Genomic DNA, 18,517 nt, shown 5'->3' with positions numbered 1-18,517 from the left:
ATAACAAAGAATTGAGTTTAAAAAGTATATCTTCTGTCTCTTGAACTGGCCCAAATGTTAGCAATGACCATATATAAAACAAACATTTGTAGTCACTGCTAGGAATATAATTTGGATCAATCATCACACAAATAAAACAATATGCCTTAAATGGTCTTTTAAAAATTCCCTCCTGCCTTAACAACAACTTTACCTTTAAAATCTAACCTACAAAAATTAGAGAGACACACATGTATTTTGGGGTCTAAATGCCCTCTAGGATCCTAATTTACAACAACTAAATACCTAAAAACAGGATTTTTTTTTAACTTCTAGTACATACATACATTATAATGGACATAACATGTGTATATTAAATTATGTTTTAGCAGAACATTATAGGCATAAGAAAGTGTCCATAATAAAGAGTAAATTAAAAAGGCATCAGGAATTATTTATGGGATATTATCCCATTTCTAATATTTGCATATACAAAGAAAAAATATCAGAAAACATACACCACATATGAAGCAGCAATGATTTCTGAGTTGTGGGGTCACAGGTAATTTTTGGTTTTCCTTTTATTCTGCTCTGTAGTGTCTGGATTATAATAAAGATGTATTTTAAATACGAAAAACAATAAATGTTAACTTCTAAAAAGCAAAAAAAGTTGTTACTTCTCACTAAGGCCATCGAAGAAATACAAACTGACAGCTCTAACTATAGGAAAAAGTCAAATTTGAGCAAAGTAGCAACAGCTTTACTTAGGTTCCTCCTACTCAGTATTTCTGCTCTTTTCCCCTTTGAATTTCCCTGAAATAGCAATAACAAGTCTAAAAGGGGAAGACCTCCCCAATGCATTCCAGCCCCACAATGGAACATTTCAGAATTCTCCTGGGACACTCTGTGGCAGTGGTCTTGCTTCCAGGAAGAGAGGCAAAATGGGTGCTAATTCGAACCTAAATATGGTGATGCTACTTGCCTACATGTATAGCAATCTAAGTCACTATACTCTGTTCAATAGCTAACCCCATCATAGCTTCATAAAGAGCAAAAATGAAAACACAAGGACACAAGGGGAAAACAAACTTATTTAAGTTTTTAAAAACTTTAACACAGCCTTTCCTAGAGGATCATGCCATCCATATAGGATATACTAAAATACTTTGTAAAGTAAATATACTTTGATCTAGCTGTTCTAGGTCCAAAAATCTGCCAAGAAAATAATCTGATAAGTGTTTAAAATGCATATGCATAGACATTTATCATGCCATTTACAATCATAAAGAAATGGAATAGTAAGTATAAATTTTAAAAAATGTTACATCCACAAAGGAAACTATATATTATTAAGAATAAGATACAAATGTATACTTATTGACATGGAAAGATGAGTTAATATACAGTCTCTTTAAGGCAAAATATAAGAGTATATGCCATAATAACATTCTTATTATACTTGTGTATTAGCACAGGCTGCCATAAAAAATGTTAACTGTTCGCCTGTAATCCCAATGACTTGGGAAAATGAGGTTCAAAGCCAGCCTCAACAATTTGCAGGGCCCTAAGCAACTCAGCAAGAACCTGTCTCAAAACAAAAAGGGCTGGGGATCTGGCTCAATAATTAAGCACCCCTGGATTCAATCCTCAATACTAAAATAAAATAAAATAAAATAAATCATAGACCAAATGGCTTAAACAATAGATATTTATTTTCTCACACTCAGGACTTTGGAAGTCTGAGATCAGAGTGCTAGCACGGTCAGATTCTGGTGAGGTACCCATGTCTTGGCTTCTCTAAGTGTTCAGAGACAGAATGAAGCAGAAGACCAAGGTCTTCCTCTTTTTAGAAGGCCACAGTCCTATTAGATTAAGGACCCATTCTTTCACTTTACTTAATCTTAATGATCTCCTAAAGACCATCTCCAAATTGAATCAGTCACATTAGAAAATAGAGCTTCAAAATATTAATCTGGTAGTAGGAAGACACAGTTCAAACCACAGCCACTTGTTATACATTTTCTATGAACAGAGATATTTGGTTTTTTTTTTTTGTTGTTGTTGTTTTTTAGTTGTATGTAGACACAATGCCTTTACTTTATTTATTTGTGGTGCTGAGGATCAAACCCAGCACCTCATCTGCGCTAGGCAAGTGCTCTACTACTGAGCTACAACTCTAGCCCCCAGAGGGGTTTTTTTTGCTCTTTTTGTTTTGTTTTTGTAGTACTGGGGATTGAAGGCACAGGCGTTCTACCATTGAGCTATATACATCCCCAGCCCTTTTTATTTTTTGGAGACAGGTTCTTGTTAAATTGCCCAAGCTGGCCTCAAACTTGTGATCCTCCTGCCTGAGCCTCCTGAGTTGCTGGGATTGTAGGCATGGGATACTATGCCCAGCTGAACAGAGCTTTACAAGGACAAAATTTAGGATGGTTTTTCTTGAAAATATTTAAATCACTAGTTATCTCTGTTTAATGGATGTGAGATTGCTCAGTTTCTATGAAAAACATTTATTACTTGTTTAAAATTTAATAAATATTAAAATAAATGAATCCCGCTAATAAATAAGATGGTGAATTTTAACAAAGTTTTGGGGGAAGGCCCTATCCTCTACTGCACAAGGTCATGTTGGCTACAGTCAAAAAAAAAAAAGCAGCAAATTGAGAGCAGGGCAACCTCAACTGTAATGCAGGAAATGTATCTAGGAATCAGAGCAGATTGTTCCTTGAAACATCAGCTTGATTTACTGTTGTGATCAAAACAGACAGCAGAATCTACCAGCCACCATTAGGATGATATTGGAAGAAAAAGGAAAAAGATAACTTACCCAACACCAAGGTCCCACAATCAGACCTGGAACACAGTGTTGCTGGTCCTAGTGACTGGCTTTGAAGGGCAGGATCCTGCCCTCCTTACACCACAAGTCAGGTAGAACAGGGCAAGAGGACATGAAAGAACACCTAAAACAATCAAAACCTAGTCTTTACTTTCCCCAACTGCCTCAACCTGAAAGGCATTCTGCCATCTTTCAGATACCACTCATCATTGACAATATCACTTTCCTCTGTCCCCATTCCAAACACCCCCACCACCACCATTACACACAGACACAAGACAAGGGTCCTGCTGGCTGGAGATCAAACTGCCTTCAATTCTGTTCTCTTTTCACACTGTACATATTCAATAAACAACCTTAAATAAGTGCATGCTAAGTCAAAGGATTTTCATAGCCAATAAATTTTTTAAATTAGGAAGAACTGTTTGGCCCAGGGAAACTAAAGTAGTTTGATAAAATTCTACATGGTAATAAAGTCCGAAGGCATCCTGAAGACATTTGGCAAATTCTTAATAGCAGAATCGTGAAAACCTTGAGAGCTCTGAGGCAATAAGAACAAAAAAGATTAAATATTAACTCACAATAGATAAAATTAGAGCTGCATTATCCCAACATACCACAAAAGAAATTGAAGACAAGTAAGTTCGTTTATTGCCCTTGTAACTTCAAGCAGTTTGCCTTCATTATTGTTCTTTATTAAGCAGATGATAGGGTTTCTAGGGTTCTAGAGGCTGTCAAGGTTACAACTAAGCAACTTCTTCCACTTCAGTCAGAATGGCAAAAAAAAAAAAAAAGAACATGTCACAGAACAACCTCACCTATATTCACTTCTTCCAGAGTCACAATAAGGAAGTAGAATATGACCTTGATGGCTATGAGTAAAAATAGGTCTTAGTTGATAAGGTGAGGTCCATCACAAACCTTACCAGACGTGGAAAAATGGAACGCAACAAGCGTCCCCTCATGAAAGGACACAGGCTGAGCCACAGCTTCCTGTCCATGGATAATAACTGTGTATCCTACAGGTCAGTGCCACGGCAACCAGGATGCCAGCACCCCATCATTTCTGTATGCTCAGCACAAATAAGCAATAGGTAATTTCCTGAATGAGCTAAACTAATACACTCAATTACTTAGAAAAGAAAAAATACTTTAGGAAAAAAATCTATACTTGGGAATAAAATCTATCCCAATTTAAGTCTTGCTCCTCATTATGGTAGAATTACTACTGGTCAAGGGCTAGGGTTGTGGTTTGCCTAGCATATGCAAGGCCCTGGGTTCAATCCTCAGTACCAAATAAATAAATAAATAAATAAATAAATAAATAAATAAAAGTATTGTGTCCAATTACTTATAAAAAATAAATATTTTAAAAAAGAATTACTGGTCAAATTTTAAGTGCACTAAATTTGAAATTCAGTCATTCCACACCTGTCAGAGAAGTCCATTTCCCAGTATACCACCCATCACAGGGCTGATTCATTTGTTTAAACACAAAAAGAACCTTCCTGCAGGAGACTGTATGGTCCCTGCCTTTGAAGCTAAAGTCTGCCCTCCAAGCATGGTTTTTACTTCAGAGCCATCCTCAGTGATGGTAAAGGGGCTTTTCCTTTGCTATGTGCTTCTCTATTAGCTTATTAATTTATACTGGCTCATGCCAAAACAATTTAAAGTGATTTAATGATTTATACATACTAAGTAAGATAAGGAGAACTTCAAGAAGCAAATAAAAGAAAGCAGACAATGATAAAATGATAACACAGGAAAACAGGAAGCAAAGTGTAAGGGCATTCTGAAAAATTCATTTTGGTATTTCCAACTACTCAGGATTTGGGAGATTAAGCTGGGAGGATCCCAAGCCCAGGAATCAGACTAGCCTGGGTGGACAGCGAGACCTTGTCTCCAGGGGCGTGGGAGGAATCATTCTTAAAGAGCCTACATATCTTGTAGAACTGGGTCCAATATTGGGAGCTAAGCTTTCTTTTAACAGTTAACTGAAGGCTAAATTCAGTTACAAGAACCAATATAGATACAGATATAAATGTATAGAGATAGATACACATACACATATATGAAAAACAAAGGAAAAAAGCAGTCTCTCAGGAAAAACAAAATGATTCAGAATAGGGAGAAAAAAGATTTCTTTCAGGGCTCACCATAAAGGGAATACTAAAAAATAAAGATAATAATAGCTTACAATTAGCATTTATGTCCAAGACACTGTCCTAAGAGCTTTAGGCATATTCACTCATTTAATATTCTGATGAAGTAAGTACTATTATCCTCCTTTAGCAAATAAGGAAGGTGTGGTACAGAGTAGTTAAGCAGATTACCCAAAGTGACACAGCTACTAAGTTGTGGATGTGGGCCTCACACATCAAAGACTAGCTCAAGTCCATACTCTTAATCTCTATACTACAGTGCTTCTTAGTGCTCTGAAAGCAAGTAAGCAATGTCCTCAAGATCCTTCCATAGAATCTTTCTTATAATGTGCTTCAGTACAGGCCAAACAAAAACACAAAGCTTAGTTCAAAAGCAGAAATTCAGCTAAGATCAAAATGAGGCAGTCCAGGCATGCAGCTTTCTGCCTGATGGCAGAGGATGGGGATATTTAAGAGTCTCTGGAAGAATGGGTGCCTCAAGTCCTTCAGGCTATCCTTCACACATGGTACATTCCCTCCACCAAGGATTGCACTGAGGGCATGAGGGGAGCTTGTTCTTTCTGAGGGCGGGTAAAATGAGGCTCTTACCCACTGATACTTTAGGCAGAACCACAGGCGAGAGTCACCACCCCACTGCAGGTGGGATAGACACCTTCCCAACCAAGGCAAAGGAACCTGATAAGTACCGACGTCTGCCTGAAGATAAGGTTAGCCTACCCTGGGCATAGAGGTGACCCAAAAGAGTGGCAATGAGCAGGGCTCCCTTAAGAATGAGTTTGGATGTCTCAAAACGAAGGATAATAAGGTTCCCAAATGCCTGTACCATGGAAGAGGTCTCAACAGAGGTAGCCTGAATTATATGGAAAGACTGCATAATAAAATACCAAATCATGATCATCGTAAACCCAGGGAATATTCAACCTTGAACCAGCTCCAGGATAAAAGGGTTGGCAAATATAACCTTAAGGAGTTGGAAGGCCAACCAACTAGAAAAGATTTTTAAAGGTAAGCCAGTTATTATTTGAGAGAAGATATGATTTAAAAAAAAAAAAAAAAAACTGGGTATAGTGGCACATGCCTGTAACCACAGCTGCTTGGGTGATTAAGGTGGGAGAAATCCTAAGTTCAAGGCCAGCCTCAGCAATTTAGAGAAACCCTGTCTTGAAAAAATTTTAACAAAAGAGCTGGGAACTTAGCTTGACAATAGAGCACCCTGCTTTCAAACCCTAGGTCAAACAAACAAACAAAAAAAAAACTTTAGTTTTAGAGTAATTGTAACCAATCTTCTTAGCAGCTTCTCCGAGTTCAAGACCATAAAAATCCAAACTTACTCATTAATTGAGTTCTTAGAACAAGATAGCTCCTAGGAACAGAACTGTGACAAGACAGACAAAAATCCCAGCCACCATGAATCTTGTTCTTCAGTGTACTCTAAGTAACACTAATTACTATAAGTAGACATATGCTATTATTCTGGATGAGGAATATGTCAGGTAGAGATCTATGTTACCAGGACACAGGGAAAAGGCTCCCTGTAGGTGCTGCAGGGTTACACAGTGTGCCTCACTGAGAAAGGGGATCTGAGCAAAGATCTGGAGGAGCTCAGGTAAGGGTCAGGCAATGCCTAGGTGAAGATGCCTCACCAAGAGAGGACAGTAAGGCAGCCTGAGAGGCCAGAGCAAGGTGAAGAATGAGGAGAAGGAAAGTGAAAGAAGCAAATGGGTGGAGAGAAGGAAGCTTGGTGGATGATGCCAAAGACGAACTTAGACCCTGAGGTACCAAAGGATCCTGCTCAGAGAAGTAATGTGGCCTTATATTCCTTTCCAAAGGACCATTCTGCCTGCTTCCTGGAGCATAGGCCCTTGGGAACAAGGACAGAAGCAGGAGACCAGTTAGGATCTTTCCGTCCAGCAGCATCTTGGCACACATACAGGTACAGGTGAGGGTGAAGGACAGAGAGCAGCCAACCCAGTGCAAAGCAGCAGTGTCCGTACTCTGATAAAGCCCATGGCAGGCTACAGTTCTCTCTTGCAATAATGGGGGTGGGGGATGGAGTTTTCCTAAAGTCAGTCTGTCCAAAGAAGCACAAGCCTGTGGCATGGGAGGGGCATCACCATAACTGACCCAAATAGGTCTTCAGCTGTGGTACACTATGGAACACTACAGTGTACACTGTGGGTACATTATGGAACAAAGCACTATAATGAGCTACTCCTCCTAATCAGATACCAGCTATTCTCCACAGTATATTCCAAAATACATCAGAGCTTAAAATATTTAACAGTTAATATAGCACCACTTAAATTCCATACCACAAACCATAACATGACTTCCAAAATGCATCTGGCACCTCAAATTATGCTCTCCTTTCTTCCTTCCAAGTATTTGGAGTGCTGACATCACATAAGCTTCCTCACAAAATGCATCCTCTCTCCCAGATCCTGCAGTCTGTGACAACCAGATCTGATCCTAAGGTACACATGGCACACCAACACCCTGTGCTCAGGCTCCGATGATAGCTTCACAACAGAAAGGGTTTCTGTGTTTCTGCACACTTCGCCCTACCTTACGGTTGCGACCAACACTCACTTACTCACTAAAACACATGTATTTGTCCCCACTCATTTTGACAAAACTGTGATAAGAACAGAAGGAAAAATGGCAAGGCATACAGAGGGAAGAAGAAACCAACTTGTGGCTTCCTCAGGCCTGTAATACTAAGGCCATCGAGGGGCACACCCATCTGTGACTTGACACCTCTTGGAACTAAAGGGAGAATAGAACACAGACCTGTGGTGTCAAACTAAGTTTCCTATTACTCTCATAAATCTTCACGCAGAAAATCACAGTTTGGTTTTTAAAAAAATGAAACTATAATTATTCGTCTCACACCCATTACAGTTTTCTCTCATGCTCCCTTTAAAATTTCCACCTGAACCAAAGAACTGACCACAAGCCATTAGTAAGAAAAACCTAGCCAAGTAAAAGGCTAAGATAAAGAGACTGAGTAATGCACTATCACTGGAAAAGGGTCACATATATAATACCCTGAATACACACTCTGCCAAGTATTATTTCTGGGACTATATCAATAACACGCAAGCTCACAAAGCTACCTCAGAAACTACTCCAAAATAAAATACCTTCCTCATGCTCCTCTCTGTATGGATTTAGCTTTGATCAATACATGACATTCTCAAACATATAGGCATCTCAAAATTTAAATACAAGGTCACTAATTACCCATTTATACAGAGCTACACAGACATAAACATATTAAAATAAATATATTTGCTTTACAAATAAAGACTAGTTTATCCTATCATCATTAAGCTCCTTGTTAATTAAGCAAAACAGCATTTACCAGACAGGAAGAAATCAATAGTTCTGAATCTTCTTTTGTCCAATTGTATGCTGTATAATCAAGGGCATTATTCTCTCCTTGCTGTTTGCACATATAAGCACAGTTTCTTTCAAAAACGGTGCGGATGCCTTTGAACAGAATCACACTAGTAGTGCAACCCATCCCCAAGGTGTGGATGCTCAGATTTCTAGCAATCTCTACTCCATTTCCACATCATCTTCCTTGGCTCTTCAGACACGGTCTCCCACTGTACCATCTTCATGACAAGCAGTTACCGGCACCGGAACAGAAGGGAAGCTCCAAGCTGTCACACTAGAATCTGCTCCTGCCCAACAGCCTGACAAAAAAAATCCAGACTCCGGGTATCAAACAGGAGGGGTGGGTGGTGCAAAAATAAGAATGACACACCTCAGACGCACCAAGACCTTGAATGTATCATTTTCCAGTGGACTGCTCCACTGTTAATACGAAGAACAAATATGTAAAAGGTTTACATGGAATTATTGAAAAACTGCCGGCTCCTGTGATTTGCTTGGGATTGTTCTGAATCTCAGAACCTGCCCAAAATGAAAAAGACAGTGCCAGACAGCCACACTGCTGCAGATGCTGCTGGAAGGCACAAAGCATGTTCATCTGCTGCAAGAAATCACTCTCCCAGAATGCTTAGCCTAGCATCTATATTAGCAAACATCTCTTTCCTTGACCTAAATGTGCTGTTTGTTTAATCCTACATCAGCAAGGAAAAGAGAGCAAAAGAGAAAAAAGTCCAAAACGAGTGAAATTGCTAAGATGACTGCTGCTATGGAAACACACGTAAGTGCACTTCAAACAACCTTTTGCATGTATGGGTAACAGCCTGCTGACAGCAAACTGCAAGGGAACACAACATTGCCGGGGGGATCTTGATTTCTACCTACCTTCACTCTTTGCTAAAAAGGAGTAGCAAGTTTACACTGCTTAAAGTAGTCTGCCATCTCTGATACCAAAAGATGTAAATGAGAACATGGATAAAGGAATACCCCCATCTGGCTGCACAGGTGCCTCTGAAGCAGTGCTCCAGAATGCAATGGCAAAAACATGCTGAAGTCTCAAAGTCAGCATGGCTATTATTTTTGGTGCCTAATCAGTTCCTTCCATTGCAAACTGAACCTAGTAACACTACACTATCTCATGTGAATCCTTGGGAGTGTCTCATAGGAAAGTTTGTCATTAATACATCACATTGCCTGTTGCTATTTTCCTTCCTAAAAAATAAAAAGCCAACTATATAAAAACAGCATGATGCACACACAGGGAAACCCTGTCACTCACAACATGAATCTAGGAAAAAAAGGCATCATTCTTTTTTAAGATCTGCTCTGATATTATTTCTTATTTCACAAGGCAATAGTTTTCATTTTCTACCTATAGATTTCCAAGTGAAAGTGAACCTGAACAACTGAGAACTGAGGAAGGTAAGAGAAACTCAGGCCATGTAGTAAAAGCAGAACATTAAATCACATGATTTCAAAATGTATATTTTGCATAGTTAGTTTAGCCACAAGGAAAAGCAAATCTAGGCTTATTATCACTCCTGCATTCTTATGCAAAGTGTATCTAACAGCCACACAAGATCAAAGAGTGGAGATACTGGCCACATGAACAAAACAATAACTCTATAGGGCCTAGAACATTCCAATTCCAAGTGGTGATTCTATTAAATGAAAACTGAAAGACTCAAGATTACTCCCTCATCTGTTACCAGGAAATACAAATCTTCACAAGATATTGCAATACAGGCAGATAAACAATGGAAATTCATTGATACAGAAACAAAACTAGAGGCTATAAAACACTAAACACATGGGTTAAATTGTCTCTCTTGAGAACTCAGAAATATCCATGAATTAACCTCACTTCCATACTTCAAGGAACACCTTAAATGGCAAGTTTGTTCAGTATAAAGATGATACCTAGAAATTAAAAGTAATTTAATATTGTTACCTATTTCACACATCCTGGGTATAGAAGCTAAAGAATATTATTTGAGAACTAAAAGACAACATTTGAACTTTACAAAGGATTATAAATGATAAGCAAGCAAATTTGAAACTGGTGGTAAATTCTATTTGATTTATTTTTAAAACTCTAAATTAGTATTTAATGGTCTTAAGTGTCCTCACCACTAAAAATAAAAGGTTAAGTGATACATGTGTTAACTAACTTGACTCTGGTAATTATTTTGACAGATGAAATCATCATAATGTATACTTTAAAGTTACACAATTTGGGGACTGGGGTTATGGCTCAAGTGGTAGAGCATTCGCCTCGCATGTGCAAGGCCCTGGGTTCGATCCTCAGCACCACATATAAATAAATAAAATAAAGTTATTGTGTCCAACTACAACTACAAAAAAATAAATATTTTAAAAAATTAAAATAAAGTTACACAATTTTATTTATCAGACCTCACTTAAGCAATTTGTATGGATTTTAAATATTTATCTTTTTTTCAAGCAAAAAATTAGTGGGCAAGATAAAACAAACAGAGTATATTTACAGCAAAGGAGTCAAAAGGTCAAAAAGTGGGTTTCAAGCTAATAGACGCAAGTCGAAACAAACAATTCAAGAGGTGTGTTATCTTTATTTGGTTTCACTGATTTTTCTGCATCAGAATGATTCTGGGTTGCTGAAATGATAATTACTATGAATTTCATCAAAGAACATGAAGACATAGATGGTATCTATTGGCAACAAATGCAGCCACCTGAAGAGTACATGTTTTAATTTGGAGCTCACATTTACTCTTATATATTTAAATATCACATCTAATTTACAGAGCTCCCAAGACTGGATGTCTGTCTTTCACTCCCTTTTGAGATCCAAACACCCTCTTCCCACTAATAATGACATTTGACTCTCCCATCATCACATCAGCTGCAAATCAATCACCTTTCAACAAGACAAAATCAAATGGCATATCCATACAGCGGAGTATCATTCAGTCATAAAAGAAACAAAGCACCAGTATTCCTTTAATCCCAGCACATTGGGAAGCTGAGACAGGAGGATCACAAATTCAAAGTCAGCCTCAGCAAAATCAAAGCGCTAAAGCAACTCAGCGAGATCCTGTGTCTAAATAAAATTCAAAATAGGGCTGGGGATGTGGCTCAGTGGTGAAGTGCCCCTGAGTTCAATCCCCGGTGCCAAAAAAAAAGGAACAAAGTACCAATGCATGCTATAACACAAATACATTTGAAAAACATCAAGGTAAGTGAAAGTACCAGTCACAAACTCAATTGTATGATTGCATTCAAATGAAATGTCCAGAATATGCAAATCATACAGAAAGAAAATGGATTAGTGCTTACCTAGGAAATGGGAGAGAGAATATGGGGATGACTGCTAATGGGGAATGTTGCTTTAGATAATTAAAATGTTCAGAAACCTGTGTTTCAAATATATAGAATTTGTATTGATTTTAAATATTAATCAATTTGTATTGATTTAAATATTAACCTGTGGCAATATATGTACACTTTTTTTTTTTTTTTTTTTTTTTGGTACCAGTGATTGAACCAGGGGCACTTAACCACTGAGCCACATCCCAGCCCTTTTTTTGTATGTTATTTAGAGACAGGGTCTCACTGAGTTGCTTAGCACCTCACTAAATTGCTGAGGCTGGCTTTGAACTGACGATCATTCTGCCTCAGCCTCCTGAGCCACTGGGATTACAGGTACATGCCACCGCACCCGGCTATATACACTATCTATGCAAAACATACGGTCTATAACTATACTAACAAAACTACTGAATTGAACACCTTAATAGAGTGACTTACATGAAAGGTGAATGTGATAAAGGCCTTGATTCCATTTTTGATGTTTGATGCAGGTAGCTTTGAAGCCTTACCCCTTCTGTGGCACATCTGGACATGTGGATAAGAAAATCCAGGTGCTGCCTCCTTTTGGCACCAGAAGGAAATTCAAAACACTCAGGGGAACCCTCACCCCCAATACCACCCTACAGATGATTACAAAAACCCCAAGCCAGTCTCTTTTCCATGTCCACCCAAGCCACTCATTCCAGGGACCTACTTGGGACCTGCACTGTTGTCCCCAGAAACCATTTCATGGGAGTATATATGATGTCATTAGGCTCAACATCCAAAAAAAAATTTGGTGGTAGAAAACATAGTACCCACCCTGTCTGCAGAATGGTCTCAACAGTGTATTATATTAACTATTACACTTAGGGAAGGAAGAGGAATGACACCTTCTCTCCTGACCCCATAGGTTACCAGGTTCAGATCAGATAATAGGTAGAATACAACTGAGACATAGCAAGTACCTACTGTTTTATGCTTCGCAAGGATTTTCTGTAAAACTTAAAACAACTACCTTGCTTGAAGAATTTAACAATTCCTGGATGTTGCTTTGTCCCCAGTTCTCAGGAATACACTAAGATGGCTGGGGCTGCCCTCAGGGTATGTATTACAGACCTGGGTGAGGGGCTATATGTTATATAAACCACCAGAAAGCCTGTATGGTTAAGATCTACTGGCCTCCCCAGGGGTCACAACAAACTTAGCCATGCAGCCACAGACCACAGTAAACAGGTCCCAAGCTCTGAGCCCTCTCAAAATGGAACCATTTGGAGCTTCTGCTCCCATCTGCAGCTCTCTCCTTGCCAACTGTCACTCTGTTTTAAATGTCTTCTAAAAGTCAAATTAATTTGATTGGTGGATTTACTTACTACTTCCCCAAAAATATATGGATAAAGAGAAATGCAAAATAACACCTAGAAAAGCTAGAACTACAAACTGAAATTAACACTATATTTCACACAGAGATGTCTTCTAGGTCAGACCTTGGTTCTACCTTGAAGACTGGGAGGAAAGTGACACTTTCTCCATTCTGCAGTGGCTGAAATGAAGATCTCACATACTGATAACATATCATACATGATAAAGCCACATATCACAAAACCCTAACTAAATGGAGTATGGGTAGAACTCAACATGTCATTCATTCTACTTAAATGTCATTCTGATAGCCAGTCCACAGGAAGAGCTTGTTTTCATCCTTGACAGTCCATATTTCTTTTCTTTTTTTTTTTTAAAGAGAGAGAGAGAGAATTTTTTAATATTTATTTATCTTTTTTTAGCTTTTGGCGGACACAACATCTTTGTTTGTATGTGGTGCTGAGAATCGAACCCGGGCCGCACGAATGCCAGGCGAGCACGCTACCACTTGAGCCACATCCCAAGCCCAACAGTCCATATTTCTTACAGCAATGCAGTGATGAGCAAAGAAATCTTAGGTAAGTTGGCTTCTCACGGCCTTATTCATTTGACACTCAAACAATACCATCAAATATAAATAGAGTGCATGGCACATGACCTTGTATATATCACATGCTAAAGAAGTGTTTTATCTTCCCTTTCTGTCCCAAGTTAATTTTCTTTCCTCAGTGCTGGGGATTGAACCCAGGTCCTAATGCCTAAGAAGCAAGGGTTCTATTGCTGAGATATACGTCTAACCCCCAGAGATAAAGTGTTTTGGTTTTGTTTTGTTTTTATTCCTTGATATTAAGACTAAAATCAGGGTAATTCCTCTAAAACTACAAATATCTCTGACACAAAATTCAAAGATATCAGAATTTCAGATTTAATAAACTCAAACTACAAATTAATTCTCTTGATAAAAAAATTATTAAAAGAGAAAAATGGGGCTGAAACATGAAAAAAGAGTTAGGAGAGGTGGTGGAAAAAAGGAATTAAATTTTCAGCAATTTTTTTTTAATAAGGAAAATTTAAAAATGTTATTAAAAACAAAGAGTTGGGCGTGGTGGCACACGCCTGTAATCCCAGGGCTTAGGAGGCTGAGGCAGGAGGATCACAAGTTCTAGGCCAGGATCAGCAACTAAATAAGGACCTAAGCAACTTTGCAAGATCTTGTCTCAAAATTTAAAAAAATAAAAGGACTGGAGATTTGGCTCAGTGGTTAAGTGCCCTGGGTTCAATCCCTGGCACCAAAAATAAATATATAATCTTATTTATTTGTTGTGTTTTTTTTTTTAAAACAGTGAACTACCTTACCATTGTGTATTTCAAGGACATAAAACTAAAAATTTAGCCTTACAGCATATCTAACTGTATCCATCATCAATTATCCCCACCTCAAAACAATCGCAGAATCAGAGCATTTTTAAAATGCCAGTAGTGACAGTTACCTTTAGGTGAACAGAGAGAACAGGCAGACCCGAAAGGCAGGAGTGTAGATGGGAGCCTGAGACTCCCTGAGAGCCTCAGATCTGCACTCTCCACCTGTATCATTGCTGTGAAACAAATTATTTTTTTCTAAAAATGTATTCTTAGAGCGGCATGACCACATAAAATATTGGAGTGAGATCTGTTGCTAAAATAGTAATTAAATGTTCTCAAAAGCACAGAGCACAAAGCAACATAGGTTTCTTCTTGCTAGTGCTGAAATGCTAGGGAGGAGAACAGTCTCTGTTGGATACTGAGCACCCAGCAAGCTGAGTGTCCATGTGAAAAGAAGTTAAAGCAACCCAACTTGACTCCATGGACAAAAGGTAAAGGGAAGTGTTCTTCTAGGGTTGGCCAGAATCTCTCAAAAGAAATGAGTGAGTTTATTTGTTTGTTTGTTTGTTTGCTTGTTTAGACAAGAGACCAAGTTAAACAGTTTTTTAAAATAAGAAAAATCTCCAAAAGAAAAAAAGTGTGGGTTAAGAAAATCAACTTATTTTCAGATAAGAATGTAAAATGGTACAACCCCTGTGGAAAATAATATAGCAACTCCTCAAAACAGAATTATCACAAGCTCCAGTGATTCCACTTCTAGGGATACACACACACACACACACAAAAATAAAGACTTAAAAAGATATGTACACACCCATGCTCACTGCAGCATATTCACAACAGCCAAAGGTAGGAAAAACTCAAGTGTTCATTGAGCGATAATTGAATGAACAAAACGTGGTATGTTCATACAATGAAATATTATTCAGTCTTAAAAATGAAAGAAATTCTGAAATATGTGGTAACATGGATGAAATTTGAAGACAGTATGCGAAGTAAAATAAGCCAGACACAAAAGATAAATATATATCTACTTATATCAGGTGCCTAGAATAGTCAAATTCATAGAGACGGAGTATAGAATAGTGGCTGCCAAGGGTTGGGTGAGGGGAAACGGGGAGTTGTTTAATGGGTAGAGTTTCAGTTTGGGAATTTGAAAAAGTTCTGGAGATGGAGGGGTGGGGATGGTTATACAAGAATAATGCACACAACTCCACCGAACTATACACTTAAAAATGGCTAAGATGATAACTTTTATATTAGATATACCTTTCTATAATTTTTTTGTAGTTGTAGATGGACAGCATGTCTTTATTTTTATGTGGTACTGAGGATCGAACCCAGTGTCTCACATGTGCAAAGCAAGAGCTCTGCCAATGAGCAACTGCCCCAGCCCTATAATTTTTTTTTTAAAAGAAAGAAACCCAACTTACTGAGTACTGTTTTCCTGTCACTTCAGGAAACAGGTGAGGTAAAAAAAAAAAAACACAAAGCTGGGAGGGGCCCCTCAGCCCCTCACAAGGGCAGAGAAGCTAGAGGAACAGGTTTCATAATTTTATTTTCTATTTCCTCATTCAATTTGTTACTGACCTTCTTGGAAAAGTCCTCCTAACTATGCACATCATAGAAAAAAGACAGCTATTTAAATTTTTGATTTGTAGACAACTTCTACCATTTTCTTTGAGAACTATAAAGAACAAACTAACTGAGCCATGTGGATTGACCCCTCAGCTTGGGAAGCTGCAAGCAGTGGCTGAACTTCAATTACTGTTATGGGAGTTCATGGAGGAAAATCATGGCTTCTATAGGAGCTCAGCTCTGTGAAGAAAAACCAATAAACCCCTATACGCTGATTCAGTGTCAAATATGAGAAGCTGCCAAAGGAGCTCACCTATTGGTCTAAGCACCTCCCTGAACACCTCTGCAGGAGGTTGCTGTTGGAGGGAGACTGATGGCACAAAGGATCACAGTAAGTACAGGAAGCACCAAGAAACGCACCAGCTGTAAATGAGACTAAATGAAGAACAAGGAAGCACAGCAAACTCACAATAGCATAATGAAATCAGAATTTCACAGTGACCTCATCTTGGCCTCCATCAGCCTCTTCCCAGGAAATTCTATTTTAGGCAGTCATCTGAACAGATCACATAATATCCAGCTATAATAAATTTAAACAATAAAAAATGTGTATGTGTGCAGCACAATGACCATACAAATGCACCCCTGAAGCAGTATGTTCTTCAAATATGGAACTTTGGCTGACATGTAAAGAGACTAAAATTTAGATTCTACCTACTTAAATTACTGTATTTTACATTTTTAGCAGTTATCTTAATTCTTTTATTGTCACTGTGACATAATAGAAATATTGTCTCAACATAAATATTTCTTGGGGACAAACAGGAAAATATAAAACAGATTTGAGTTTCACATTTTTCAAAGTTACTGCAATTCAGTCAGATTTTCAATTAGTTTAATCAAAAAAAGTAGTAAGAAATATAGTGATTATCTCTCTAAACATTAGGAGAATAATAATGTTTCAAAATAGTCTTATGTTTTTTAAAAGGGAAGGGGAAAAAACCAAAAAGTATATATTCCCTTGTCCATGCTTCTAGTCATCTAAAAAGAAATTAAATATATCCTATACCTCTTCTTACCGACACTCATTAAACCTCATTCTTATCTGAATCCTTCAAGTTCTTAATTTCTTTTTCACAAAAATACAAAATTCAGAACCTTCATTAGATTTTCTTATAATTTATAATTTTCTCTTATGGTTTAATTTTGCCTGTATTTTAAAAGAGTGCTACTTTGATCAAATACTCTCTGATGCTTAAGTGGATTTAAATAAGTCAGAGAAATGAATAATTTAAGGCAAAAAAAAAAAAAAAACCCTGAACATAAGAACTGAACAGATTCCAGAATTTGCCATCCCTCCTTGATAACTAAAAACAGGAACTAAGAAAAAATAAAAATAAAAAAGTAAAAAGTCTTTGAGGAAACGCAAATCAAAACAAGGAAATGCTACTTCGTAACCAATAGATGGTTAAAATCAGAAAGGCAGCTATAAGCATTGGTGAGAATGTGGAGAAACTGAACCTTCATGTACTACTGGTGGAAATGTAAAATAGATCAACCATTTTAGAAAATAATCCAGCAGTTCTTTAAGTGGTTAAAAGAGTTATATTCTATTCAATGAAAGAAAGAAAGAAGGTATTGGCATAATACCAAGTACCCTTAAAAATATCATGCTGAGTGAAAGAAATCAGCAGTGAGAGATCACAGGGTCCTCCGTAAGAAAGTCATATATAAAATGTCCAGAGCAGGCAAACCTATAGAGGCAGGAAGTAGATTCGTGGTTACCCAGAACTACAGAGCTGAATGGGGTGGAGTTGGGGATGATGGCTCAGAGGTCCAGAGTTTCTTTAGAGGATAATAAAAATGTTCTAAAATTAACTATGGTAATGGATGCACAACCCTGAATGATACTGAAAATCTTCGAATTTTTTACTTTAAATGGGTAAATTACATGTGAATCATATTCTGATAAAGGTAGTTTTTAAAGAAACAGGACATATAAGGGGGTGCATCCTTACAAAACTGCATTTCTCTTGAAAGGAATCTATGCTTGATACAGTTATCTTTCCAAAACACATCACTACATCTAACACAGTGAATTCCCAAGAGCATTCCTGGCACTGTGTATGCAAAGGAGAGTACAGAAGAGAAGGGTAAGATGATTTCTTCATCCAGAGCCAGTTAAACCTATTGTGTTTTAAATTCATAGAACACTTTTAAAAATTCATAGAACGTTTAACAGAAACCTTTTGTCTGGTCAATAACTTCAGTTCATTCATTATGTAAGGCAAGGTCTGAGTCTGAGGGCCAAGTCATCTATCCAAATTCATTCAAAGAAATTTGTTTTGCAGATATTTTCTCACAGAATTTTTTCATCTGTACTTGAACAACAGGCTCTCAAGATCCAAGAAAAAATACCATTCAGAGAAAAAAAATCAGAGAAGGGATGGAAAGAGATTAACAGAGGATATGAATTTTATTTAAGTCAAAAACTTAGTTTCATTTAGGCCAG

At 37.7% G+C, this 18,517-nt stretch overlaps 1 protein-coding gene across 14 annotated transcripts in view; it reads right to left on the bottom strand.

The window, feature by feature from the left end:
- The window catches only part of Dock9 (dedicator of cytokinesis 9), a 280,827-nt gene that overhangs the window by 201,732 nt on the left and 60,578 nt on the right, over positions 1-18,517 (bottom strand). For 2 of the 14 annotated variants that reach the window (XM_058582769.1, XM_058582770.1), the window contains exon 1: positions 8,342-8,888. The exons of 5 other annotated variants lie outside the window; for them this stretch is intronic. In XM_058582769.1, the coding sequence (XP_058438752.1) occupies positions 8,342-8,503 (162 nt within the window). In that variant the 5' untranslated portion in view covers positions 8,504-8,888. Of the gene's footprint in view, positions 1-8,341; positions 8,895-18,517 lie in introns of those variants that run through there. 7 more of the 14 variants (XM_058582760.1, XM_058582759.1, XM_058582763.1 and 4 more) reach the window with 7 other exon arrangements.

This window comes from Marmota monax, unplaced genomic scaffold (assembly GCF_021218885.2).
Source record: "Marmota monax isolate L192 unplaced genomic scaffold, Marmota_monax_Labrador192_F-V1.1 WCK01_AAM20220418_F8-fsc00026, whole genome shotgun sequence".
Taxonomy (NCBI): Eukaryota; Metazoa; Chordata; class Mammalia; order Rodentia; family Sciuridae; genus Marmota; species Marmota monax.
This window is presented reverse-complemented; position numbering and strand designations above follow the sequence as displayed.